Source organism: Megalops cyprinoides, chromosome 4 (genome assembly GCF_013368585.1).
Source record: "Megalops cyprinoides isolate fMegCyp1 chromosome 4, fMegCyp1.pri, whole genome shotgun sequence".
NCBI classification, from domain to species: domain Eukaryota; kingdom Metazoa; phylum Chordata; class Actinopteri; order Elopiformes; family Megalopidae; genus Megalops; species Megalops cyprinoides.
In genome coordinates this window covers 22017187-22045148 of record NC_050586.1, presented here as the reverse complement: position 1 = coordinate 22045148, position 27962 = coordinate 22017187, and the positions used below count along the sequence as shown (strand labels likewise).

General features: G+C 42.5%; 1 protein-coding gene across 1 annotated transcript; it reads left to right on the top strand.

Annotated features, from left to right (window-relative positions):
* Window positions 1-3: 3 nt before the first annotated feature.
* Window positions 4-27962, top strand: ddr2l (discoidin domain receptor family, member 2, like). The gene is made up of 17 exons (XM_036527251.1): window positions 4-146; window positions 11797-11901; window positions 12121-12223; window positions 12606-12834; window positions 14833-14980; window positions 17890-17995; window positions 18311-18497; window positions 18904-19150; window positions 19599-19685; window positions 20011-20153; window positions 20416-20623; window positions 22631-22875; window positions 23024-23151; window positions 24133-24330; window positions 24552-24786; window positions 25115-25264; window positions 25643-27962. Exons 2-17 carry the CDS (start codon window positions 11844-11846, stop codon window positions 25775-25777), a joined length of 2607 nt encoding a protein of 868 aa, XP_036383144.1. The 5' UTR covers window positions 4-146; window positions 11797-11843; the 3' UTR covers window positions 25778-27962.

The window sequence follows — 27962 nt, the reverse complement described above, 5'->3', positions numbered from 1 at the left end:
TGTGCAGATCTTCCGATGCATTGAAAGTTACCGAGAAACATCAACTTTTTTGATAATGATCTGGGAATATTAATTCCTCTCTGCATCTGGGTGCGATCGCAACGGAGATAGAGAATTAGTGGATCTACGGCAAGATCACACAACAGGTAAAACTTAACAAGTATTGACGGTGCCAAAACAAACTAAAAAGTTGCCCGAAAGAGACAAAAGTTATTCGAGTGTTGTTGATGTTAGCCGCTTTGTCACGGACAGAAAACACTAATGGGAGAAGACGAATAATTACGGCGTGTCCAGAAGCTACAGTAAAGAAAATATGAATCTGAAAAACATTAACTTTCGCTTCTATATAGGAAGTAGATGAAACAATAAAGAAGTAGAAAAGTCTGTTCTATATGTGTTGTAGTTCTGAAATATCTGCATGTTTTACGGAAAATAGATTGCGCGTTTGATTGTGAATCTTTTGCGATTATTAAACCCATGGACACTTGGACACTAGAAAAATCGGAGTCTGCTAGAGAAAGCGAGCTAACCATAAGTAAGCGACATAGTAGTAACGGGGAGGGGGGGTTGCAGGATATATCTTTGTTGCCCTGAGCAGTGATTTAATAGGATAACTTGTAATTCATACTAGCTATCTTGAAATATACTTTTGTTCTAGAAAGTACGGTGCAATCTAAGGGTCGTGGGTATATAAGATTCTCGTTTTGGGTTTTCGCAGAGGTCAGAAGTGGCTAGTTTCTCCTGAGACACGCTGAATGATAGATCCCTAGATTAGCTGTTGCATGTTCCCCGTGCTGTACAAAGGGTTGCACAGGGCCAGCACACACACGGCTCCCGCGCCTGTGTTTCTGAGTTAGTCTTCTTTGAAATATGCCCATACAGGCGGACCGACGGAGGATGAACTGCGACGGCTCTCGTCGTTTTCAGTCAATAAACTGTATGGAACAGATAAAATGAATCATACATTTGAAGTTGAAATGTAACCTCATGTTCTGTCTTACTTATGTTTAGTCTTAGTTTTCAGACACAAAGCCTTGTTTTGAATCGTTATTTATTACAATAATAAGTCATCGACTCTTCTTTCTCTAGAAGAAAAGGGATCCTTGTATCTTATGTCTCCTCGCGGGGCTCTCTGTGTTATATAAGACAATAGTATAAATTCCAGTATTAGTAACAGTAAACACGGATTTAGCACATTTCATGCATAAAAATCATTTTATAAATGATAACAGTTGGCAAGCTGATTTATTTATTTAACACATTTACTGAGATCCCTTAAATAAATAGCTGTCATGTGAATTGTAATTACATTTAAGATATGCTTTTTAGTAGTTGCCATGCCTGTATCATTATATTCCCAAAGCAATGTATAGGCTAAGTTACTTATGGAGGATGCTACACATCCCTCAGGGCATGCTTGGTATGCACATAGCATAAAGCCAGCCCTCCAGATACAGACAGGGTCCGTAACAAGATATAGTATGTCGATTAGTTTAGTTTAGTTTATAGCCTTCCAGAAATCAGGTTGTCGAAGCATTCCCCCAGATGTCTATTACCTTTAGAAAAAGATGTTCTGACTGTGCAAAATGGAGAATCACATGCGTTTCCATCATAGATGAAGAATTTAATTACACTTTGAAGAAATTTCGCTGAGTAAAGCCAAATGCTGAATGAGTTGAACTGGTCTACTCATTTTACATCTCTCCAGGTATCTTGGATGATGCACACATGTAGCCAAGACACAATACAGAGCTAAGAGAGGGTGGCTTTTCACTTGGAGGGCCATGCACTCCCCTCACAGCCAGAGTGCAATACAGTGGAAGTCATGAAATACAAAAATTGTAGCCCTTGTTTTACAGTAACACAAGATAAAAGGCAGTATTTGCCTTTGTGCTTGTGCTTCATAGTTTAAAAATCCTCTGTAATCTGACTGCAAGGAGGTCAAATTACTAGTGCTCTTTGTCATAACTGTGTTTAGTGAGACAATGTGACGTGCTGCCAGGAGCATCCCGTGTAGTTTCTTTTAGAATGGTGGGCTGTCTTGGTAGCACGCTTATGCAAAATTGGACTTTTCGAAGACACAAAGGAGGCATCAGATCAGATTCAGGATGAATTATGGGAACAATCATATAGACTGCCCATGACTGTATTTTGGTATAAGGTATGGGGTCATGTTCTTTATTGGCTTCAACAGGCCTGGTCGTCTTGACCTCCTGTTACAAACCACAAAAATGCTGTTCCAGATTCTGCACAGATAGACTAATCCCTGTTGACAGAATTAGTAGTCAGACTCTAAATGTAATTTATTATCATGGGAATGAAACTGCTGCACCTTGGTGTAACCAATGCATTTGTCCAAATAGATTAGAATGGTATACAAAGACGCCAGATTAAGCCATGCAGTAGGTCTTGCAGCCTGTTCACTGAACTATTTTATGGGGCGACTTGAAGTGGGACGAAACTGGATTTTAAACCTTAGAAAAATATAAATAATTATTCTGAAGTGCAACCTTGCTTTTGAGTTATTTTCGTTCAAAATTGACTCCAGATTTGCAATGTGGTGTAGTTAAAAGCTCTGTTAAATCTATTGCATAAGTTGCACCTGTGTCTTATTTATTCCCTCATGTGAGACAAAACATCAAGAAAACGGAACAGTGATTGAACAGTTTCTTCATTAATTTACACTTTATAATTGTTATTTAAAGAGACATTCACACAGTAATTCTAGTAGATCATTGAAGCATTTTTGCTTCAGTCACTTCTCTATCCCCAGCTCTAACTGATATGTCCTTAAAGACTAGAATATGATCCCTTATCCACCCACTCAGTCGAAAAGGTCAGAGGGCAGAACCTTGAGCATGCTCAGTGGAGTTTGTAGGGCACTTAAGGAACAGAATGAGCGGCTGCAAATTTTCCTGCCTGAGCTAACTTCCCCACCCCTCAGAGGTCTGAGCTATTAGCTTTTGGTTACCTTGGCTTGCACTAAAATTGCTGAATAATGTCTCCCCTTTGACCCAGACAAAATCCCTGTGTTTGGTGCAAACTCATGAACCCTGTGCGTACAAAATAATATTTGTTTCAATAAAATGTGTTATTTGAAATTTACAGAAAATAATTTAAATTTAAAATATATTGCATACATCCAAAAATATGTCAGTTGAATTTGAAATTTAATATTAATATTTCTGTATACTCCTCAGTCACATTTATTGTAAAATACATTCTGCAAAAGCTGTATGCATAAAATCGGATGTATGGAAGTAACAATCATTGGTATATTTTGCAGTATATATTTGTCTTTATTTGATATATATAAAAATATCCCTTATTTGTTTTGTACTTTACTCTGTGCTGAGACACATCGTGTTAGTTTCTCAAACACATGCACTGTTTTTGTTTACCATATTGAATAAAAGGAGACTGGCTTTGCAGTCAAAAAATATCCATCAGGCAATCTTAAGATTCCAAAACGAGGGGTCAGTTGTGCTCTATTGTGTTCTAACTGCAGTCTGTAGCATAGCGTATCTGAGCCATTTGCCAGGGAAGCTGAGGGCATGCTCCGTCCTGCATGTTGGATGTGGTGCGTCACACTCTTGGAATTTGAGTCGTCATTTTTTGGGTTTCTGACTGTTTTAAGGGTGGGGGTGTGGGTAACATTTGGCTCTGGAATGTATTTTTCTGTGAGCTTGGTTAGTGAGCGGCCTCCATGTTTGCATTCTTTTCCCTCTCCTCTGTGAAAATGCGCGCTGTTTGCCCTCGTTGTTCCTCGCTGGTCACGTGAGGCCCCTGGAAAGATGAGCAACAAGGCAGGAATCTGATCGCTGAACAGGCCTCGGCCTGGGCCAAAAATTACATAAACCAGCTGTGACTCTCTTCTTCTTGCTATTGCAGTTTCTCTCCTCCCTCTGTGTCTCTTGCTCTCGTCTTCTCATTTGTGCCGTTTCTCCCTTCCTCTCTCTCCGTCCGTCTTTCTTTGGATTGACCTACAGTCGCAGAAAAAGCTGGGTGCAGAAGTTTAAATACAATAATAGGGAAATGATTCATATGACCCATATGCAGTAATTCTTACGCTGTTCATCTGTGGTTTTCAGCGTTGAGAATTGGATCGATTGGAAAAAGTTTGAAAAGAAAGGAGTACCAAAAGAAGGTTGAGAGAGTGAGAGAGTAGAGGGAACTGCGGCTGTGCTCCAGCAGATTGTGTAATACCTCTGCGCAGGCCAGAGATTGGGTCACGGGGTCTGTGAACATCTCAGCCCTGCAAGCGTTCCCTTGGAGGAGCAGCATGGAGTATGACTCATCCCTGTGTGTTGCTCCTCTTCCCAACACTCTGTCCCATCAGGACTGAACACTTCCCAAACAATCCCCGCTACACATGTGTCCGGGGCACGACTGGAGAACAAAAGGATGTGTTCTAGAATTGGGATTGTGTTTTTCAGATCCTTGCTGGATATTCGTAACATGGTCTTTTTGACCCGCTGTTACCGTTGGTAGATGATTGGGAATAATAATTACTTGGGAATAATACAACGATAGCATAAGTAGCGTAATAACTGTCATTACTCATTTCATTCAATTCAAAACTAATTCTCATTGCAGAAATATTGAATAGTAAAATGGTTAATGACTCATTTCTGACTTGGCAATTCGGGACCTGTTAGTCTTGACTCCAATTTTGTGTGCAGCTTTGCCATCACAGGCCCCCTTGCTGTTGGCTGTAATGTTCTGTTCACATAGCACTGCAATCAGACCCTCCTCCTGGACTTTTGTACCAGATGTTCTCAAGCAGGGATTGTTTTTTGCCCATTCCCCCACCCACCACTGAGGTTTATGTACATCACCCACTCACTAGGCACATGGGCTGCCTGGCCCACACAGCCCCTCTCTCCCAGCCTGGCGCTGGCGGGCCTCTGTGCGTACAGCTCGGCCTGAAAACGGTTGAGCGTTTACAGGCAGAGCACTCTGGCATGGCTCCAGGCTCAGCTTGGGCCTATGTCCAGAGAACCAGCCTCAAGGGAGCAGTGGGGAACAAGAACGAGGAAAACTGAGAAGGAAGGGAGAGAGAGAGAGAGAGAGAGACAGACAAAGTGAGAGTGAGAAGGGGGTTGGGAGAGGGAGAGATGAGACAAGGAGAGAGATTACGGAGAAAGGTAAAAGAACTTACATCAGTAAGAAGAAATTGAAAACAGACTTTCCAGATTCTGAGCATAAACTTTTATTATTTTTTTTTCAGAAAGGAGAAAAACTGTACAAATCAGTGTAGTATCCTGAGTGTCAGAGCCTGAGAGCCAGTGGGTGACCATTTCACATCCCTTGCGGAAGACAACTCCTAAAAGAGAGATTTCTGAAGGTGCTGAAGTGCAGGAGCAAATAATCATTTGTTTTATCAATGGTTTCCTTGAAATAGTTTAATATTTCAGTGGCAGGTCTCATAGTATGATGGTCATTCTGGAGGGGGCTTTTGGGTAGAAAATATTTTTTACAGTCAAAATCACATTTTGTCATCAGTCCACTTTTTATTTATTTGGTTATACTGTTTCCTCACAAATTTAATCACTGTATTTGCTTAACAGACACCCTAATTGAGGGAAACATACACAGTTTACATTTTAAATATTGCTGAGGAATACACCCTCATATCTTAAGGTAATTCAGGTTAAGTACCTTGCTGGAGGATAGAACAGTAGTGTCCAATCCAGCATTTAATGGCACTAACTGGTTACAAGCTCAGCTCCACTCTTCCATAAAGCAGATTTACAGTTTAGTTGGTTTACAATCCTCAGTGTGATTCAATCTTGTGTTATGTTTGTTGCAGTGCTATGGCTACAAAATGAAGGGTAGGCGTGGTTACGATTAAGGTCAGGAGTGACCGGGCATTGTTTGGGAACAGTCTTCTGATCCAAAAACATTGCATGTTTGAACTCGCTGTAAAGTCTTTAAGAAAACAATTCTCTTATCAACCACTTTTCTGTTTAATAAAATAATTAAAGCAATGACAATAACTATTTTCCTGTTCTGTTCAGGTTTTACAAAAATAAACAAGGGACATTTTACTAAATTCCTAGCAAGTATCGCTCCCTTTAGAGCAATCCTAGTAAGGAAACAGGAAAAAAAATGTGCTAACAAAGTGTAACCACTACATTTAAATGGCATTAAATGTGGTGGGGTGGACTCTTTCTGTAACATTAAACAATGACCATTGTCCAGTTCCTAGCTTTATTGTCCGTCCTATAGATTTGACAAAATACTTGCTCAATGGCCTTTAGTGATAGTAAAGTCTCTGTGTTGTGTTGTTTTGTTTTGTTGGATAGTGGCAGCTAGCTTGACTTCGTTGACTCCAACGAAGACAGGCCAACTAGATGATCTGATTCATTGCTCATTCAACAAACACGTTGGGTCTCTGGAGGATACAAGCCTGGTCTCAGTATTAAAATTCAATTAATTAAGATGTTAAGAGAATGGTAATAACAATTTGCAGACCTAAATAATAAAACAGCTGCCCACTGGCTATCCTGTTGTAAACAAAATATTTGTTACAGTAAAATAACCTTAATCTTGGATCAGATTAAAATGTATTCTCATACTTACAACGCCATTGATACACAGTAAAATTACACATTCAAAACAGATATCATCTTTAGTTTTATTATAGTGACCATGTATAGAAAATGAATGTTAACATTATATTGTTATATTGTTAACAATATTTTAGGGGTTCACTGGGATACATGGCGGGATACAAGCCCGGTCTGAGTTGTTCCCGCAGTGTATAGCTATTTACCATTGCTGCAACCATGAAAACCATAAAAGGAAAAATGTATAACGTTCAATAGTAACAAAAATAGCTTTGAAGTGACAAAACATTGGAAGAGGAGTGTAAGTCCTGTTGAATGAAATGAAAAATGTTGAAAATATTAAATTGACTCTATATCCATTTTTCATTAGACAGCAGTATAGCATGCAAGTTCACAGCAAGTTCTAATGTAACAGTGCAATATGAATCTGTTACATAAGGCCTTATCATTATGGTGACTGGTTAGGTGTGTACCTTTAGCCAGCAAGCAAATGTATGGATTGTGATATAATGATCTTCCTAGCTTGTTGTTTAAAGAGCAAAGCAAGGAGGTTTGCAACCAGCTAATTTGATAATATTTACAAAACATATTTTCATAGCCCATATTGTTATCCTTTTAAGAATCAAGAAGTTCTGGTTACTTTGTACTAAACTGTTTCTGTTTTTCTGAAGTTAATGTGTTAGTTGTTTGAATTTCTTAAACATTTACAGGCATTCTCTGAATGATGACTTTCCTTAATCCCCAATGCTACAAGCAGACTTGAATTCTAGGGTGTGGTTTTATGCTTTGAAGGAAAATATAGTACTCATAATCAGTTGTTTGATCATTTGTAGCTTAAGGTGCAAAGACACAATCTCTGTAACATCAGCGCAGCTCTGCACAGCTCTGATGAAATGATTCTGCTACATCAGGGGTACATGATTCTGATGAAATGTTGATAGAATGTCAACTATGATCAGTGTGCACCTTGTATGATGGGCACGAAGTGAATAAATGATGTTGTTTGCTTGTGGAACATGACATCGACAGGAAGTTCTTGGAATTCGTCCAAAAGGTGAGATGATGCAAATGTTTTGTGTCATTCTCTACAGTTGTAGGAAAATTTATGACCACTTTAATTTTAATATTGGAGATGCTTCCAACAGTTCTGTTGAGGGGTTTGCTCAATGTGTTACCCATTAGCTACTGTATATTATATATTGTATGCAGTCCTGGTGTTGTCAGTATTTTTCGTAAGTGAAGTGGACTAGATAAAGAGCTGCAAGTAAATATCAACAACATAGCAACGCTGTTTAATGTGTAAATCAGTGGTACAACACCAATAAAGCCCTAATCAAAAAAGCAAAACTTATGTGTCTCAACAACTAGTAAGCTGGGTAGCTAAGATGCAGTCTGAAGAAGTTGGTCTTTAGTGTGTGCTGGGTGAATATCAGGGCCTCTGCTATCCAAATCACTATGGTAAACCCATTCTACCATGTGGGGTCCAGAATAAAAAATCTGGCATGACTGGGATGTGTGACCCCCCTGGGGAGGGATGACTTGGGGATCTGATAATGTGGGGTGAAGTGGAGGAATTGATGAATGTTTGTAGATACAGAGGTGCTATTCCCCTAAACTGGCTGCCAAACTGGCACTAGCGGTTCAAAATGAATGTGGGCTGCCAGCAGTAGCCAGTTAAGTGAGACCAATAGAAACAAAATACTGGAGTATATCAGTGTCTTAGACCAACGGGTGAGGTCAGTTGTCTCAAAAGAAGTAGATAGGTGCAGAAGGATCAGGACAGAGGAGAGGTGGACAAGTAAAGCTGAAATAGAGTAACCAGCCTTAAAACTGGATTAGTTGAGGTGAACAGATCGTTCTGAGAGAGAAAATGGCACAGTTGCTTGCAAACAGTATAGGCAAGGATTCTGGGGAGAAACAGGGAGAGTAGACATGGGGTGTTAGTTCTGTGCAGCAGAAGGGTCTACAGTAAATTTGTTAGGCAGGGGTATGATATGGGCTTGCTTGAAGGGAGAGCGAACACCAGGGGTCATGGCAGAAGTGAATGGGAAGAGGATGGGTGAGATGGTCGGGACAGGGAGGGGATGGAGGCCAGTGAACAGGTGGTTGGTCAGTAGGCCATCAGACATTGTAAAGTGTTAGCATCTGGAGAAAGGGAAAGAATGCAGAAAAAGATTAGATTGGAGTTGCCATTGTAGGCTAGAAGCTGGGTTATGGGAATCCAGGTTGATTATAAGAGTTGCAGATGTCAGCAATTTTCTTGTTACCTGAGAGAAATGGTGAAGGGGATGGGTTTAGGAGGGATGCGAATGTATGAGTAGCTTAATTGGCTTAGAGTGAAATGCTTGAATTTTGTTCTGGTAAAAGAACACCTTAGCAGCAGAGTATATGTTTCCTGCTTTGGTTTAAACAGAAAAACAAAAACAGAACCCATTTTGTCAGGGAAAATTCTGGTTCAGTGTTTCAGCTAACATTCCCTAGAAGATACACAAATGCATATAATATAAATATAGTAGCTGGTTAACATAGCATATGCTAATTATATTATTAGTTAGCTAACATCATGCAATCTCTTAGATGTATTACCATTGCTGGTTGGTTGAGTGGTCATAGTATTTGGACACTAAAACCTCTTGAAGAGCAAATGCTTAGAGCTGATTAGCAAGGTAACTAGATTGCTAGATAACTTTATTTACTTGCCAGCTAACAATTACTCATCTAAATTCTAAACTCAACCTCAAGTGAAGCTGGCATCAATTTTTTTTCCTGATTGTTTGATTATTTGGAGAAAGTAAAAAAGGGTTTCCAATTACAGTGACTTCTGATATAAAAAAGAGGAAACATGTGCATATGTTTGTATGTATATGTCAACATTATTAAGTTTACAGTTAGAAGTGGCAGCTTGTCTTACGAGCTATAATGTATGTTTGCTAAACATCCTCAGGTTGTTTAGAAGTATTTGTTTTGTATTTGATATTTTATTGTTTTAATGTTTTTAAAAATAAGGGCAAATGAAAGGTTATCCGTGAAAAGAATGACAAATTATCAGTGAAAAGTGCATTTGCTTGATTTTTTATGCTTTAACATTACTCAGCTGGTTACAATATAAAGTCTGAAATTAGACAGCTAGCTTCCCTTGAAGTACGTGTCTTTTGGTGGGAAGGATAATAGGTCTGGCTTGACTTTGGGAGCCAAAGCTTTGGGAACTTTCAGTTATGGACTGGCATTAGAAAGCTAATGCATCCTTTCAGTTATGGACTGGCATTAGAAAGCTAATGCATCCTTTCAGTTATGGACTGGCATTAGAAAGCTAATGCATCCTTTCAGTTATGGACTGGCATTAGAAAGCTAATGCATCCTTTGTTCCCAGTGTTTGGCATAGGTCTGTGGGCTCTGGCAAGATTGTTGCCTGGCTAGGCAGTGGAAATGCAGGTTACAGGTTTGCTGTTGTTTGGAGCTCAAAAGATATCATGAAAGGTATTCTTGCATGGAAATCGCTCCTAATTGCTGGTTGCCTATGGTGTGACCCTCTCTCAACAGGTTTTATTTTCATAATGATACAGAACATTGACACAGTGGCGTGAGCGGATCTGTGACGTTGTGGAGTGACAAATCAGGATGCTTCACTGTGTAAGACTTCCATAAATAAACATTTCAGGAAGGAGACTTTTTAGTTTTATTGTGTTCTTGAGAAGCATTAGAAAAAGAAAAATGGCCAGTTTTTGTATGGCCCGGACAAAGGACAAAGTTACTGTTACCTACAAGGAGTGGCATAATTATTTTTGTCTCCTTCAGTTTCCATGTTTTGTTAGTTTTTAAGATTGTTGCCATGGGGAACACCTTTAAATGATACACACAAAAACTGAGCTGAACTGAGTGAACTTCTCTGTTGTGCCATATTAACATCTGCTATGTAAGAATGAGCCACAACTGACTTCTGACAGTACTAGATTTAGTTCAGGGTCAGGTATAACAGCAGTTATAGAGCAAACACGTTTACTACCAATTTAAATGGTAATTCTTTTCACAATTTTTAAATTGGGACATCTTCATGCTATAGTTTGTTTAACATTAACATGGAACTGAAACATTTACTTTGTTGTACCCATATAAAAATGTAATTAATTAAATAATAATGGAAAATCTGATACACATGTTTAACCACAGTATAGTTTCAGTGCTGTCCTTGTAAGTGTAATTCACTGTAGGTTTTGAAGTGTTAGGGCAGTATGGGTGGCAAAGACATCTTCAATATGAGATTCTATTCCATGTCATTCAAGTACAATGTAAAGTAACTTTAATAAGTATCTTAAATGTTAACATGTAACTAAATTAATGATAACTTTAGTAACTTTAATAATCTGAAAACCATTAAACTTTTCCCCTCAACTCACCACAATGAAAACAGTTACCTACTACTGCAGTAATAAGAGTTTGGTGTGACAACTAGAAGTTTTTTCTCTGTAACAATAATAGTGAAGGCTTTTTGATCAGACACCTCTCTCACAATTGCCACCACAAACAATCAATTTTGGATACTTTAATAAGATACCCATTTAAAATACAATTTAAATTTACAGTAAAAGAAAACAGGGGAAACCTGTGTTTAATAAGAAATAAAATAAAGCTCAAATGCTTGTTGGATGATGTCAGTCAGGATACTTGTTTCAAGATGTACAGTTATTGCAGGATGCATAATACTGATGCATTGCTAAAGGCTTGTTTTTGTTCAATCAGCGAAATGTCTTGCATCTGAGATACAGAGAGTGATGGCAAGCATTTGTTGTACATTTTAAACTTTTAAGAATGCTTTTTTGGACAACAACTTTATTGCTCCTGAAGGATTTATTTTACACAGACCATTTTGAGTAACCACATGTACTAAGTATTAAGCTTTATCTGCTTTAAAGCGAATTCCAATAAAACCATAAAAGAGATGCAATTGAACTACTTATTATGATGTTCAAATAAAGATTACTTTTTTATTTTTTGTTTTGTAAAATAGGTGTCAAATAATCTATGATTGGCAGTGGATTCAGAAGTTCTACTGGCATCGGAGGATATATATTATCCCTTTGATTGTTGGGCCGTTATCTTTTACCCTGCTTACAGTACATGAAATTGGCTTCATCTAGTGAAAATTCTCTCAAATATGTTGTGGTTATCAATTAAATGGTCTTAAACTTTACTTTCTCTCTCTCTTTCCTTTCCCTCCCTTGTACAGAGATGTAGTCTCTGTTCACAGTTGTCCGTAGACGCCCCCTACCCACCATGCTGTTCTTCCTGTTGCTGGTCTTGCAAGGCAATGCACATGCCCAGATAGACCCAGGTAAGCGTCTACTCTTATGTCAACTGTAACACAGTGGAAGTAGCTGCACACATGCTGTAGTACTCCCAACCTGAATACTGAGATGTTCATGTGCCACTGTTAGGCTCTCTGAGAATGAGAAGTCAAGGGTGTGACGCAGAGCTATAGTCTACAAAGAAAGGGATGACAAGCACAGGTCATGTCCCCATGACCCCTGACCTTCTACTGCCTTTGTTTCAGCACACTGCCGCTACCCTCTTGGCATGGAGGATGGCAGGATCAAGGACGATGACATCACTGCCTCCAGCCAATGGTATGAGACCACAGGGCCACAGTATGCCAGGTAAGTTCAGGAACCATACAAGTTACATTTCAAGTATACATCTGCCTCAGCCGTGATCTGGATCAGCTTGACATTAGGCTTTTCCAGAGTGCATGAATTCTGAGTGCTGTCATTATGAACAGGCAGAGTGAATGAAATTAGAATGGATATAGGCCTGCTGATACAAGCAGAATTAAGCACAAAGACCGGTCTTTATGAACAGATAGGAAGAACTGATATAGGCCTGTTCTTGCAAACATGCAGAATTAAGACCAAAAGCTTGTTTTTGTGAACATGCAGAATTAAAAATGAAGGCCTGTCTTCATGGACAGGCAGGGAGAATGATGTAGGCCTGCCTGTATGGGCGCTAGTCAGTGTCTAAGCAGTTCTTCCTCCCTGCCAGGCTCAATCGAGAGGAAGGAGATGGGGCGTGGTGCCCGGCTGGCCTCCTGCAGCCCTCTGACGTCCAGTTCCTGCAGCTAGATCTGCGTCAGCTGACCTTCATCACCGTGGTGGGCACTCAGGGTCGACATGCCCACGGCACAGGCAACGAGTTTGCCCGCATGTATCGCCTGGACTACAGCCGTGACGGTGAAACCTGGAAATCCTGGAAGAATCGTCTCGGCAACAAGGTGACGCTGTTTGTTCCCTCCTGCTCATGTACAGCCAAAAATGGTGGCAGGTGCGAGACCTACCTATGGTTATCTGGAATGCCATGAATTCTTCAATCGGTCATAGTGCCCATTTCTTTATTGAGAGATCATAAAGAAAAATATAGACATATAGCAGTATGCAATGTCTGTAAAGGCTATTGGAAGAAATATTAGAGGGAATGGTGTTTTGGGTGATGAAAAAACATTTATGAAACAATAGCCACAGAGTATTACATTCAGGTATCATTCAAGGTGTCATTCATGCAGAGAGTGATGATAATTTAGCCATTTTAATATAAGACTATTTATTAAACGCGTTTAATGTCGGACTATTCATCAAATACATTTAGTAACGACTGAATGGAATTCTCTTTGTTTCAGCAATCTGGGTCAAATATGGCTTTAAAGACAGGCACATGCCTTGGAGCAAATTCTTTTTCTCAGCATTGCTAAGTGAGAGAAGAATATTAAGTATGGTGTGTGAGAGATCTGATCAAAACCTAGCCTTGTGATATTAAGGAGGAAGGACTTATGGTGATTACTGTGTGGTGAATAAGTATGAGACAACAAAAGTAGTTCATTGAAATTGAAAAATCCATTAGCAATTTCCCGTGCTGTAACTTGTCCCTGGTTGATTGTGACGTGATTTTTCTTCACTAGCACTAAATGTGTGCTAAATTTGAGAGCAAATAAGAGCTAAGTGCTGACCTGTCATTTTGATACAAACTCTTTGATTGCTCTAACAATTAACATTTTATTTTGCCACAATTTTATTTATTGAAATTTATGGTTGTAGAGCGTAGTGATCTGGACTGTACATACAGTTTGAAGACTGATTGTAGGTATGGGGGGGGCTGTCCCATTCACTGTCCTGCATGCCATCACCAAGGTTTTGAACTTCATGCGAGCGATAACAGCAAGCCGGTGAAGTGAGGTGAGGAGGGGTGTGACTTGACTACATTTAGGGAGGTTGTAGACAAGTCGTGCAGCTGCATTCTGGGTTAGATTTATACATTTTGGATTCGTTTGGGTTTGATGGTACAGGCAGGAAGGCAAGCAAAGAGGGAGTTATAGTAGTCCAGCCATGAGAGGACTAGGGCCTGAACTAGGAACTCCATAGAATACATGGTGAGGTAGAGGCAGATCCTTCAGTTGTTGTACTGAAAAGAATATGCATGCCTGGCTCACCACTGCAACCTGATAGGAAAAAGCTGGTTATCAAGCATTACCCCAAGGCTATGACTGTAGCAGTGCTATTAGTGAAAAAGCTTGTAGAGTCTAGGCCTGGAGGGGATGAAAAGCATTTCAGTCTTAGCCAGGTTAAGCTTTAGAGATGCACACAGAGACTCATGTGTCCGATGGTGGAAAACACAGGAAAAGTTGAATGTTGTTAGAATAGAAGTGGTGTAAGAAGCCATGGGAGGAGATAACAGAGCCAAGAGATTGCATGTAAAGAGAGAGCAGGAGGGGGCTGACTACAGAGCCTTGAGGGACACCCGTAGGCAGACTGTGGGTGTAGACAAACCATCGTTCCAGGACACCCTGAAAGAGCATCCAGAGAGGTAGGATTGAAGGAAGGGAGGGGAGTGGGAGGGAGGAAGAGGAGATAGATGAGGGCTGTGGTGTCTGGAGGGAGTTCCAAATGTCTGTAATCTTCTGGTTGAAGTAATCAGTAATCAGCAAAGTCATCTGCAGAGAGATCAGAGAGGGGTGGGGGAGAGGCAAGATTGAGGAGGGAAGAGAAGGAATGTGAAGTGAATTGCAATGGTGTGACATAATTGGTAATCTACTAAACTGTGTACTGTTTTTATTTATTTACTACTTATTATATCTTGTTGTTTGATTACTTACTATTATATCTTGTTCATGTTCTTTTACCTCCTATGCTGCTGTAACACTGCAAATTTCCCCGTTGTGGGACAAATAAAAGGATTATCTTATCTAATCCTAATCATTTGACGTACTGTATTTCCCCAGATAATGGAGGCCAATGATAACGCCTATGCCTCAGTGATTAAGGACCTGCACCCCCCTATCATCGCCCGCTACCTGCGCCTTATTCCCGTCACCAAGCTGCCCACCACTGTATGCATGAGGGTGGAGCTGTATGGATGTCCTTGGCATGGTGAGACCCCAGTGCACTGGCACCTGAAAACACAGGAACCAGCAACATCGGCTGCTTACTGATGTCTTAGAGCACTGAAAAAGGGGACAGTCGCTGCACACTGAGGCCTTACGATGCTGATACAAAAGACAGTCACTGCACGCTGAGGCCTTACGATGCTGATACAAAAGACAGTCACTGCACGCTGACACTTTAGAACAGTGATACCAGGAACACTCGCTGAACAGAGGCATGAGAGCACCGATACCAGGAACACCCACTGAACAGTGAGGCCACAAAACACTGCTAAAAAGAACACCCAGTATACGCTGAGGTCGTACACTGATACAATGATACATGAAAGCTTTATGGAGGCTGAAGCCATAGAACTCTGCTACAAGGAACATTCGCTGCACATTGAGGCCTAAGAACATTTAAACCAGGAACATTTACTGCACAAAGACATAGGAACAGTGATCCCCAGGGACCCTGACTACGCACTCACACCTGTGAAAACTGATATAGGAGCACTGAGTGCACAGACGTAAATAGTGCAATACCCAAATCATGGGGCACACAGAGGCTCTGGCACACATCTGTAGCACGAAGGTAGGTTACAGAAACGTTTTTCATTTACAGTGCATTTTTTTCAATTGGTAGGGATATCCAGAGCAGCTTACAAAGAAGAACTTCAAAGTGCATCTAAGTAGAGTTTTCCCTTGAGCCTCATTACAGCCAATGGCTATCCACATTTCGTCAGTGTTTGTACAGTTGTATACATAGTGTATGCATGCAAGTCAAACTGACTTTTGAACCAACACAAATGGTTCAACAAAATAACAGCCTGGTCTCCTTGTCTTAAACCGGGCTGTCTCTGTGCTGTTAAACTTATTTTTGTTGTCAACTGTTATTAACTACAACTTTACAAGTGTAAATGCTGCTGCTAACCTGGGGATTGCAATTTTGTTTGAGTGTCTGGGTCCATTCGAGGACAAACCAGTTTATTTCAGCACTGAGTGCCTCCAGTCATATCAATAATCTTCATTTGAACCCCCCATGCTGACACACGGAACATTAACACCAAGAACACTGTTACATTATAGATATGCTGCTAGTGCTTGTATCGTTTTACATGTACTGCACCCTGAAATATGTGCAGTGACGTATAGTCACACACCAGCTTAATATGATCAACTGGAAATGCTGTGGTGCAGTTTTTAAAAGTATTGATTTTACCACTCAGGTAAATAAAGATGTTATCCGGATAGCTTTAATTGGCAAGAACAGAAGACATGGGCCTTCTTATGGTAGACAGAGTCCACCATCAGGTTGAGCTTTAAAAGCTGAAAGCTGAAATTGTACAGCCACTCATTCTGCCCTCTGGTGGTCTTTTATTGTAACAACTCACAATTCTTAGTTTTTAGTGTCCCCTTTAGTGTGATACACTGTTTTCCTGTGGCACAAACATTTAGTAGGCTGAAGCTCTAGGAGCTAAATGCAAACTACACCTGTTTTCATTGTTCTTGTCTGAGCACAGTTTTTCCACATTGACTCTTGAGACTTGACTCCAGGTCCTCTGTTGGAAACAGGCAGTAATGCAGCTAGCAGTACAGTGGTAGGCTAACTGCTAGTAACACAGCAGCACCGTGTGGCAAGCTGTTTGTTATTTAGTTAATTCTCCCTAAGATGTCTTGACAAGCCTTGACAAAAATTGAGCATTTGCTAAAAGTTCAACTTATTTTAAGAAGGTGTGTGTTGTTGTTGGCTTTGAGTGAGATTTTTACAGACATTTCTGGTGCAGTCATGACAAGTTCACTAACAAGTGTTAGTTTTGCTGATCATATCCCTGTAGTGGTTTACTTAGCAACACCAGTTCTGTTTGTAATGTTTTCACAACTAAGTATGGATTGTTTTTAAATTAGCAATAAAAATGGCAAAAAGTTATAATTGGCTACTCTGAAGGTGATGATTAATGGCTTTCCTGGTGATCATTTAACATGAGTTGTAGTTTTTGTTTTAAATGTTCCTAATAATTAACTATTTGTTTTTTCTCTGGAGTTTTGTTTGTTAGAAGATCACATTACAGATGGAAAAAGTCTGAAATTTACATTGTTGTTATTTATGTCTTTACATTTCAAAAACCTGCAATTTCATAAGGGTGTGTAGACTTTTTATATCCACAGTACAACCCTGCATGGGACCTCATTTGTCCTTTGGGATTTGTACTGAGAGCTGTTTGTTCTTAGCCAGCAGTGTGGTATAGTGTAAGGTACAGAGGTTGTAATCCGTAGGGTGCCAGTTCACTTTGCACTGTTATTGTGCCCTCACTACTTTAGTAAATATCCATATGAGTTTTGCAAGTTGCTCTGAATAAGGATGTCTCCTAAGCAATACCATAATGTAATACGAAATTAAGCAGATAACCATTAACCAAGGAATCCAAACTGTATTAACCACACCTGTGCATAATTTCCAGAACATACTGCCAGGAAGACATTAAACCAATGCTTACTTGTATCTCATTTAAAGTTATTCAAGCGAAAGAAGCCCCCACCCCAATGACCAATGCACAAGAAGTACAATATAGAAGTCATTTGTGCAGTAGATACATGGCATAAAGTCTTGACACCGAAAGATAGATGCAAAGGTTTCAGCATTAGTGTGTTCGCATGTTCTCCTGTCAAAGGGAAATTGTAATAGCTGATCTTTACAGAATTGTAATACCTGCTACGCTGAGGATTTCCCCTGTCTTTGTTGAGTCTAGTCCAAGGGAAGAATAAACATTCATCATTGTAGTTATACTGTAGCAGCATTCTTTAAAATCAGTTGTTAGTTTTGTACCCCTTCATGGCTGTGGAGAGTGGCCAATGGGTGCTGTCATGTGGTGGCATGTCTAACACTGCTCCCCCTGTTCCGTCTCCTTCCCGCAGATGGCCTGACAGCATACAGCTCTCCGGAGGGGCAGGTGATGGCAGCACCTGGCTATCCAATCTCCAACCTTAATGACTCCACTTACGACGGCTACCATGAGCGCCGGTAGGCCTTTTCTTCACTGCAGCAAACACAGAGGTAGCAGAGTTGCCAGGTCATGTGGCAGCAAACAAAAATAGACCAATCGTTCAGCAGCACACTCACAATGGACCAGTGACACTGCAGTGTACACATGATAGACCAATCACCGAGCAATATGCACAGAACAGCCCAATGATCCTGTAGCACACACTCTGTAACCTTATAGCACAGTATAACCAATGCAGAATATTCAGCTGAAGCGCAAAACTGTGCCAAATGGTGAAATCCGGCATCACAGCTGAACTGAAATATCCAGTGTATTGCCGTCTTCTCTCCCAGGAAACTGTTTGGGGGACTGGGCCAGCTGACTGACGGTGTGATCGGACAGGACGACTTCCTCTTGACTCGCCAGTACCACGTGTGGCCTGGCTACGACTATGTGGGCTGGAGGAATGAGAGCCTAGGCCCTGGCTATGTGGAGATGGAGTTTGTGTTTGACAGGCCACGCAACTTCACCTCAATGAAGGTACAGCTGTGCACTTCTTCACACGCACACTGCATGGGGAGGGGGGGCGCTGTTCTGAATACTGTCCTTGTTCCAAACATTTTGTTCTTTACAAAAACATGTGACCACAGGAATACCTGCATATTTATAATGAGATTATTGGTCATTAATTTAATTAGTAACAAGGTTAATAATAAATTGACAAACCTACTAGCATTACCACTAAAAATTGTAACACATCAGATACTGGATAGTTTCACAAAAAGGAGAAAATCTTTTTCTCATCATGATGTCCTTTAACATGAATTGGGACAGGTGATATTAGGATATGATGGTGGGGGAGGCGGCCGGGGAGGCACAGTGTACAAGTGAAATACGCAGGTAGAGTATGCAGGAGGCTAGCATTGCTGTGCTCTCCCTCACTCAGGTGCACTGCAACAACATGTTCTCGCGGGGGGTGAAAATATTCTCGGAGGTGTCCTGCGCCTTCAAGCCCCGCCTCGTGGCGGACTGGGAGCCGCAGCAAGCCGCGTTCCGCACTGTGCTGGACGACCGCAACCCCAGCGCCCGCTACGTGACTGTCCCCCTGGGACGGCGTGCCGCCAAGGCCCTCCGCTGCCGGTTCTGGTTCGCTGATGCCTGGATGATGTTCAGCGAGATCTCCTTTCAGTCTGGTAAGCAGCACGGCTTAGGAGCATATGAAACCTTGACAGGGCAGACCTTGTTCTCCTTTGCATCTGTTAGGGGCCTTTCAGCTGAGCTTCTGCTGTGTTTTAAGTCTGTTGAACAAAGGATATTATTGGGTGTCATTCTATATACGTTACATTACATTACTGGCATTTAGCAGATGTTCACATCCAGGGCGACTTACATTGGTTACGATTTGTACAATGCTGTCCATTTATACAGCTGGATATTTACTGAGCAAATTCTAGGTTAAGTTCCTTGCCCAAGGGTACAGCAGCAGGGCTCCAGCAGGGAATTGAACCAGCAACCTTTCGGTAACGACTTGTGCTCCTTAACTCTATGCCACACTGCCTCCCCTACATACAAGGCATAGTGAGTAATATTAATCCATGTCTACACGTGCGTACTTATTAATGAAGTATTTCTGTCCCTCAGCGGACACAGTGATCCCCACTCCGGTCCCTCCACTAATGACCACTTCCTGCCCCAAGATGGAGACGGCCACCCCCACGCAAAGAATGGGTAATTTGTTGCCCCTGATCCGTCACCTCTCACTCCTCATTCCCCACCTTTAAGTGCTTATGCCTTATTCCCCCACATCTGAAATGTTTCTTCTCATATTCCTTACCTTTCAGCCCCTAACCTTAACCTTTCCCCAGCAACAAATGCAATCTATGGCTGTGACTGATGCATTCCCACCAGATACTCTACAGGAGCTTCTGATTGGCTTCTGATTGACAAACATTCATCCAGAAATGGCATACTGATGTGAAAAAATATCTATGAATGTGCACATCAATCACCAATTACCACCACCCACTCACCAGCTCTTCTTTTTTCCCCACAGAGACTACCGCTGCAAGCAAGGATCCTACCGAAGACGGAAGCACCTCCATCTTGATTGGCTGCCTCGTCACAATCATCCTGTTGCTGGTGGTGATAATCTTCCTGATCCTGTGGTGCCAGTATGTGTGCAAAGTGCTGGAGAAGGTATGAAGTAGACCCCTTCACACATGCACACACACACACACACACACACACACACACTCACAAGTACACACTCACATCCACCTTGGATAGTTGGCAGCAGGCATCCAGAGAGGAACAGGCTCACGACAGTTCTTCTCCTCTTCTGATTGTCGCATTCCGATGTGGTCACTGCTCTCAGATACTGATCCCCCCGTGCTGGAATTAAAAAAAATAAGAGCATCTGCTAAATTAATGTAATGTAATGCTTCTTCTTTCTTGCTAGGCACCCCGTCGCATCCTGGAGGAGGAAGTGACCGTTCGTCTCTCCTCCAGCAGCGACACCATCATCCTGCAGACCCCCCCTGTGCCCCCTCGGGCTTCACAGATGGACCCCCCCTATGAAAGGGTCTTCTTGTTGGACCCCCAATACCAGGACCCCTCAGCACTGAGGCACAAGCTGCCCGAGCTGTCTCAGAGTGCAGAGGCATCAGGTACCCCGGATCCATCTGATACACAGATACACAGTCATAGATCATAAGCTGTCAAACAAAATGTTTGAATTCTTCATCTTAATAATAACCAAAGTGATCTAAATCCTTTTGATCAACCTTTTTCGTCCTGTATCCTCCCCTCTCCCTCACCATCAGCAGTTCCCCTTTTGGGCGATGCAGTGATCACTCTCCCACCCCCAGGTTGTGACAGGGATCTGTGCATTATACTGTTATTACCAAGCAACTCTGTTCTTCCCACAGAAAGAATGGGATTTTACTCCAAATCTGGCTGTACCTGGGTCATAATTTGTAGATTTGGGGAACTTATTATTTAGGTGTATTCTTCATGTTTTAATAGAAGTGCATCTTTGTCTTGATCTCTTTGAGATGGACTGCCTATGCTTTCTAGGCAGATGAGTCTGCCCGTTGGCTGGTAACAATATCTGGTTAAGCCTGCACTTTCTGAATCGCCCCACTGATCTCTACAGTACCTCCTGCCACACCGAAACCCTCTCTCTGGCACATCTACTTCCTGTTTCTCGTGTACTCCTCTCTCTGTTCCTCTCTTCTGTTTCTGTCTCGTAGCCCTTGCTCTCAGTAACCCTGTCTATGACCTATTCCTGCCCTCTCACGGCACAGTGGAAGCCCTCTCTCAGGGTAAGAGCGGAAGACAAGGTGTGGAGAGGGCCAGGTGGGAGACGGCCCACAGAGCAATGTGTTCATGCATTTCTGTTGTTGCCTTCTGTGGTGTAGCGTCATTTTGCAGCACTCTCTCTCTTTATGCCAGCTTTATCCCTCTGTCTCTTTCATTGTAGCTTTCAGCAATCCACTGTCTTACTGTCTCTTCGTGAGTCTGTCTCTGTGTGAGTGTCACTCTCTGTCTCTTTAAGCATCTCATTTTCTTTCTCCACATCAGTTTCTATGTGCGTTCACATATAAAAAGCTGTTGCCTTTGGATTCTGTCAGCACAAAAGTTTATATTTTCATTTTCCCCTGGTTATGTTCAGAAGCACATATTCAGTCCTCCTATTCCAGTGTGGGCTGCGTTGACACATTTAGTATAAACACAAGGACCTGCTCCCAGCAGCATGCTAAACCCTCCCAATATTTCATTTTTGTGCTGTAAAACATTCCTTTTTGTGTATTTTATGCAACTGGACACACTGTTAACGCTGGTGGTCGGGACACAAACGCGGACCGCAGGATGTTCCGGTTGCAGGCGAGAATAGAAAGGGACAGGCAGTTCGTAAATCCAGGGACAGGCAGGGTTCGAAGCACAGAGAAGCAATCCGGGGGCAAATCCAAAATCGGGAGTCAGGGAGAACAGGGTCAGGAATCAGGCAGGTGAGAGGCAGCGATCAGATCCAAAACGGCAGGCAGGAATCGAGGTCAGGAAACAGGCAGGATCGGAAATGTAACAAACAACTCTCAAGTAAATGAAGCGCGGGGACGAGACAGGTGAAACACACTGAAACGAACTAGCAACAAGACAGAGACACGCAGGGAAGATATAGGGCTGGGGTAACGAGGAGATGGGAAGCAGGTGAGCAGGCAGGCAGGTGCAGGCAATCAGGTGGGCGGAGACAGGGCGGAGAGCGGGGCAGGGCTAGAACACAAGGAAAACAAAGGCACAAGGACAAGGAAAACAAAAACACTGCGGCTTAAGGGGGCGGAGCCCTGACACACACATGATTAGAGTAACGTATGACATACAGTATATGATGTGGTGTAACCTGATATCCATAGAAAAGCATGGAGGACTGCCCTCCCTCAGTACAAATATTTTCCGCGCATATATTTTAAGAGATGAACTGAATCCAAATAAATACTACCTTTTCAATCAATGCTGTTTACTTGTTGTTGAGAAATCATTTGTCCGTTCCATGCGCATTTTAGGTGCATATGTGAACACACCCTAAATCCTGTCTCTGTGCCTGAATCTCTTTTTGTCAGTGTTTCAAGGCCTGTGTGTGTGACTCTCTCTTTCTCTCTCTCTCTCTCTTTCAGGGTGTGGAGGGGGCTATGCTGAGCCAGATGTGACTCAGTGCACCCCGCACCAGTGTTTCCAGAGCAGCGTTCCACACTACGCAGAGACCGACATCGTCAACCTGCAGGGTGTGACCGGCAGCAATATGTATGCTGTGCCTGCGCTAACAGTGGACTCGCTCACACGCAAGGACATCTCTGTGGCCGAGTTCCCGCGGCATCGGCTGCTCTTCTGTGAAAAGCTGGGTGAAGGCCAGTTTGGGGAGGCAAGTGCCTGTTTCATGCATATGCATAGACATAACATCGATATTGCTCACAGGCGAGAAGTGAAGAGGCATGCGGGTCAACTGACCACATGGGCACAGGAAGTGAGGAAGCACTCAGGAAAATTGACCGTTTTTCTGCCATCTCCAGGTTCACCTTTGTGAGGCAGAAGGCCTCGCTGAGTTTTTGGGGGAGGGCGCCCCCTTACCAGAGCGAGATGGGAAGCCGGTATTGGTAGCAGTCAAGCAGCTGAGAGCAGATGCTACCAACAATGCCAGGTGTGTGCTTTTATTATTAATATTATCCTTGATTAAGTAAAAAAAAAAAAAAAGTTTAGGAATGGACAATCCCAAGGGCAGATTTCCATCCTTTGGATCCTGTCTGAACATGAAATTAAAATTAAATTGTGGCATAAGATGTTGGTTTCAACCATTATCTGTCACTGAACATGCAGATAAGATGAATGTTACTTGAATATTGCTTATATCCTACCTTTTCTTACTGAAATCCCATTCCTTGAGAGAATAGTTATTAATCATGGAGATGTTGAGCTTTGTGCCATGTCTCATCCTTGACTGATGTGCCAAATAAAAAGTCTTGAAAGTGCATTTTTGGCTGATTTACAGTTGCCATTGCCAGGATGAGTTTCTCCTTTAAAACGTTACACAGCAGGAATGGTTATTTGCACCCCCTGGTGGCAGCAGGAGGAACTGATCTGCATCGAAACATTTTAATCAATTTAATCCAACAACACCGCAATTTAGGTACAGGCTATGTGATATGTGATATAAATTCTCATCAATATCCTATTTGATTTAACGAATCTGGTCAATTTTCTATTAGATGATTTGATGCAAATGAATGGTGGCTGCATTGTTGGTGTCAAATTCTGTACAGAGGCTGTTATGGTAAAAGTAGCAAGGTAATGGAGTATTATGGGAAGCTAATATATCAGCACGCTTCCTTTAACAAATTTATTGTCTGTAGCTGATAGTGATATGTTCATTCTTTTTGTCCAATTCATTGGGTGGGATCATATGAGGCCTACTACACATACCATTTTAGCCTGGACTCTTCACACAAGACAGTTGGTGTGGATTAAGTTCTCACTGTTCAAAGCAAATGAATAAGTGATTTGTGAAAGCACCTTTCAGTACAAGTCGGCCAAGGTAAAGGGTAACAGGAGCGTCCTGTGTGGTTTTGGGTCATGCACCCTTCATGCCATGACTCCTTCTCCACCTCTCCCGCTGTGTCCCCAGGAACGACTTCCTGAAAGAGATCAAGATCATGTCGCGCCTCAACGACCCCAACATCATCCAGCTGCTGTGCGTGTGCGTCAGCTCGGACCCGCTCTGCATGGTGACCGAGTACATGGAGAACGGGGACCTCAACATGTTCCTGTCGCAGAGGGAGATCGAGAGCACCCTCACACACGCCAACAATATTCCCTCGGTCAGGTGAGAACAGCGTGCAGCTTCCCCCCCCCAGCTCCACAGTCTTAAGCAGGATTTATTAGGGCTTTGGGGCATCTCTTTTCATGCTACAGTTCTGTGCTATACCTCTCTTCTTAGTCAGTTTGTGTCCTCTCCCTATCTCCGCTATTAGCGTCCTTCCTCTCTTCTCTCTGCTACTGTATCTCCCCTCTTTAATCCCCTCTTCTGCCTCTCTCCGTTTTCAGCTTGTCCGACCTCCTGCACATGTCCGTGCAGATATCCTCGGGCATGCGCTACCTGGCCTCCCTGAACTTCGTGCACCGAGACCTGGCCACGCGAAACTGCCTGCTGGACCGGCGTCTGACTATCAAGATAGCCGACTTCGGCATGAGCCGCAACCTCTACAGCAGCGACTACTACCGCATCCAGGGCCGCGCGGTGCTGCCCATACGCTGGATGGCCTGGGAGAGCATTCTGCTGGTGAGCTCCCATGTTAATATACCAACCAGTTCATGTCCCCAAAATGACACTATATTGGTGTATTTATGTTTAGTTAGAATAGCCATCCTATCAGCAAAAAGATGACTGCAATCTCATGTTGGTGCTGTGCGTTTCAATGCATTTTCTCTATCAGTATCACCTGCAAGTTGTGGATGAAACAATTACCTTCAAGATCGTGCAACATCAGTTTCCACTTCTGAGATTTTCAAAGCAATGTTTTTGTATAACCATTGAAATGAATGCCAAAGCACAGTGTGGTAGTAATGTGACTAAAAGTGCCCTAAAAAGAAATGGTTGGTCTCCGCAGGGGAAGTTCACCACTGCAAGCGATGTGTGGGCATTCGGAGTGACACTGTGGGAGATCTTCACCCTGTGCAAGGAGCAGCCTTACAGTCTACTGTCAGATGAGCAGGTCATCGAGAACACTGGCGAGTTCTTCAGGAACCAGGGCAGACAGGTACTCTCACCTGGTGGCGGTGGCATGCATTGTGTTTAATTTTGCCTTGTTGCATGATAAACCTTCAAACTTATTAACAGTACTGGCTATGAAGCAGATCTCAGCAGGCTCTGTATATCCTGATATTGGAGAATGCAAGGCACTACAGCATACCCAGGAAAAGAACTGCACTTTTTTGTTTACTATATCCAACCTGTATTTGTGTCTGTATGTGTGTGTACATATGAAAGAAAGAGAGAGCAAGAGAGATAAAATGACAAGTAACATATACAGTATAATATATACCAGCTATATCCAGTGTGGTGTTTTACAGACCTGTACAGTATCCGTACAGCCCTTTAATGGCTCCCACCCAACTTTCCTCTCCCCTTTTATCAGATCTTCCTCTCAGCTCCGCCACTCTGCCCTCCCTCTTTGTTTGAACTGATGATGCGCTGTTGGAGTCGTGACATCAGGGACCGGCCCACCTTCGACCGTCTGCACCAGGCCCTGAGGCCACATGCCTCCCAGTGAATTCACGAGCCTCGGTCAACGGTCTCTAGCCCGAGGGGGAACTCTGGGTCAGGTCTCAGCCCTCCCTTAACCTCTCCTTTACCACTCCTTTCAGCACATGGACAGAGACACTTCACAGTGATGGTGCTTTGAGTGGACAAGCAAGAGAGTGAGAGGAAGGGAGACAAAACTGACAGAAAGGCGGGACTTCCTGACAGTGGATATCCACCTTCACCATTCATTGGTCTGCGATTATGACAATGTTTTATCTTTTTTTTGTTTTAAATCCATGGACGCGTGAAAGAAACTCCCTTGCTTTTCCCATTTTTTGTGTTAATGAGATCCTTAATCTGTCTTGAGATTTTATTTTCTTACCATTCAGCTGTTACCGGTAGGAGCATCAACAAGCCTGAATGAAAGGTCTGAAACTCAGCAACTGGACTTCTGTGTCTGTAGGTCCTGTGGTTTTATATTGTAAAGCACTGCTGTTTTTATTTTTTTTATTATAATTATGTGTCTATGTTCCTTATTAACCCCCACACTGGAGTTAGTATTATAATTACTGTGTATTTTATTTAGTGTTTTGTTTTCTTTTGAACATGAATGTTAAACAGGTTAGTTTGTATAAGGCCAGATTTGACATTGGACTTCTGGCTGAAGCAGAACTACTGTCATAGCTAGATTAGGGCCCTTTCCGAGGAAAGGGTTGAGGAGCCACAATGGACTGATGTGTGCAATGGGCCTCATTGTCTTTCCCCCCAGCACAGATTGGGATGGGCCACAACATCCCCTCCAATGCAGTCTGCAGCTGATTGCACCAACCACCCCCCTCCCCAACTGTGTGCAGTGGGCAGTGCCATCTACTCATACTTGAAGACTGGCCTGCATTCGCACTCACACCTGCTGACTGTTCTACATTCACATGTGTGTCTGACCTGTCTGCAGTGCTTGCTTTGGATTCAGATGCGACTGGGCACATTGGTCCAATTCCCTGAGCTGAGGGGCTCTGTATTTTACAGTTTCTGGGTCCTTGTGGAATTAGGGGTCAGGTATATTGTGGTTCAGATATTTTAGGGGATCTTTTTTTGTGGGGGATCCCTGTAGATGGCACATGCCCATTGTGGGAGCAGATTCTTGTGAATAATTAATTAATTGGGCTGAGAATTGAAATTGCATTTTCTAGTTTGTGCCCCCTTTTTTCCTTTTCATATGAATTTGTTATTCTGAAGGTTTAGCCCTATGCTGTTGCCATTTAATGCATGCATCCAATGGGACGGACACAGGACCCGTGACAAGCGCATGAGCACCACTGAAATTAACGCACGACATGGACTGTGGATTAGACTAGATCACATCTCTCTTTTCCTTTTTTTATGCTGTCGATGTCATTCGCATTGTAACCTTTGTCATTTGTCTTTACTGTATTTGATTTTATTGCTGACTGTTTAAGGTACATGCAGAGAGCCAATGAGAGGCTGCTGGGAAGTTTGGCTTTCTCGAGCTGCATTTGACATTCCTTGTACTGGTATTTCGACTGGGTGGAAGTGGTTGAGCTGGTAGTGAGGGTCTGAATTTAGAGGCCCCATTGTGCAATACAATCTGCAGGGGGAGGGAGGGGAAAGGGGGGGGTGGGTAAGGGAACCACTAATCTCCATCTCCCAGAAGTCTTTGCTGAAATGAGCCTGTGTTTTTTTCTGTTATCACTGAACAGGGGATGTGTGTATCTCAGCCTTTTAGGGTGAAGTGGAAGTGCAGCAGTAACGGGGAATGGTGTGTGTATATGTGTGTGTATGTGTGTGTGTATGTGTGCGTGCGTGCGTGTATGTGTTTGTGAGAGAGAGTGTGTGAGGGAGTGAGTATATGTGTGTGCGTGTGGCTGCACGATAGCTGACTCAGTGGTGGTAACTTTCATAGAGTTAGAAATAGGGACAGGTCTTGATGTAGAAACACTCTCTGATCTCTCTCTCCCAGTTGCTATTTTAACCTATAATCTCTTATTTGACTTGTGTGGCCGTCATGTACATAGTATAGTCAGAGTAGATTTGTACAGTAATATATTGGGAGTTTAGGAGGACATTCTTGCACCATGGCATTTTCTTACATTTTCCCCTTTCATGAAAGCCAATCATTAAACCAAACAAGATCTCCATTGCATTGATCCTTGTCTGTTATTCAGTGGACCAATAGTCCTTTCCAAGTTATTGTA

Bases quoted from the DNA above. Each gene is read 5' to 3' on its own strand.
- ddr2l (XM_036527251.1), top strand. From the start codon at position 11,844: ATGCTGTTCTTCCTGTTGCTGGTCTTGCAAGGCAATGCACATGCCCAG. The intron at 14,981-17,889 runs GTGAGACCCCAG...TCCTTCCCGCAG, and splicing joins GTATGGATGTCCTTGGCATG to ATGGCCTGACAGCATACAGC. The intron at 19,686-20,010 runs GTAATTTGTTGC...TTTTCCCCACAG, and splicing joins CACCCCCACGCAAAGAATGG to AGACTACCGCTGCAAGCAAG.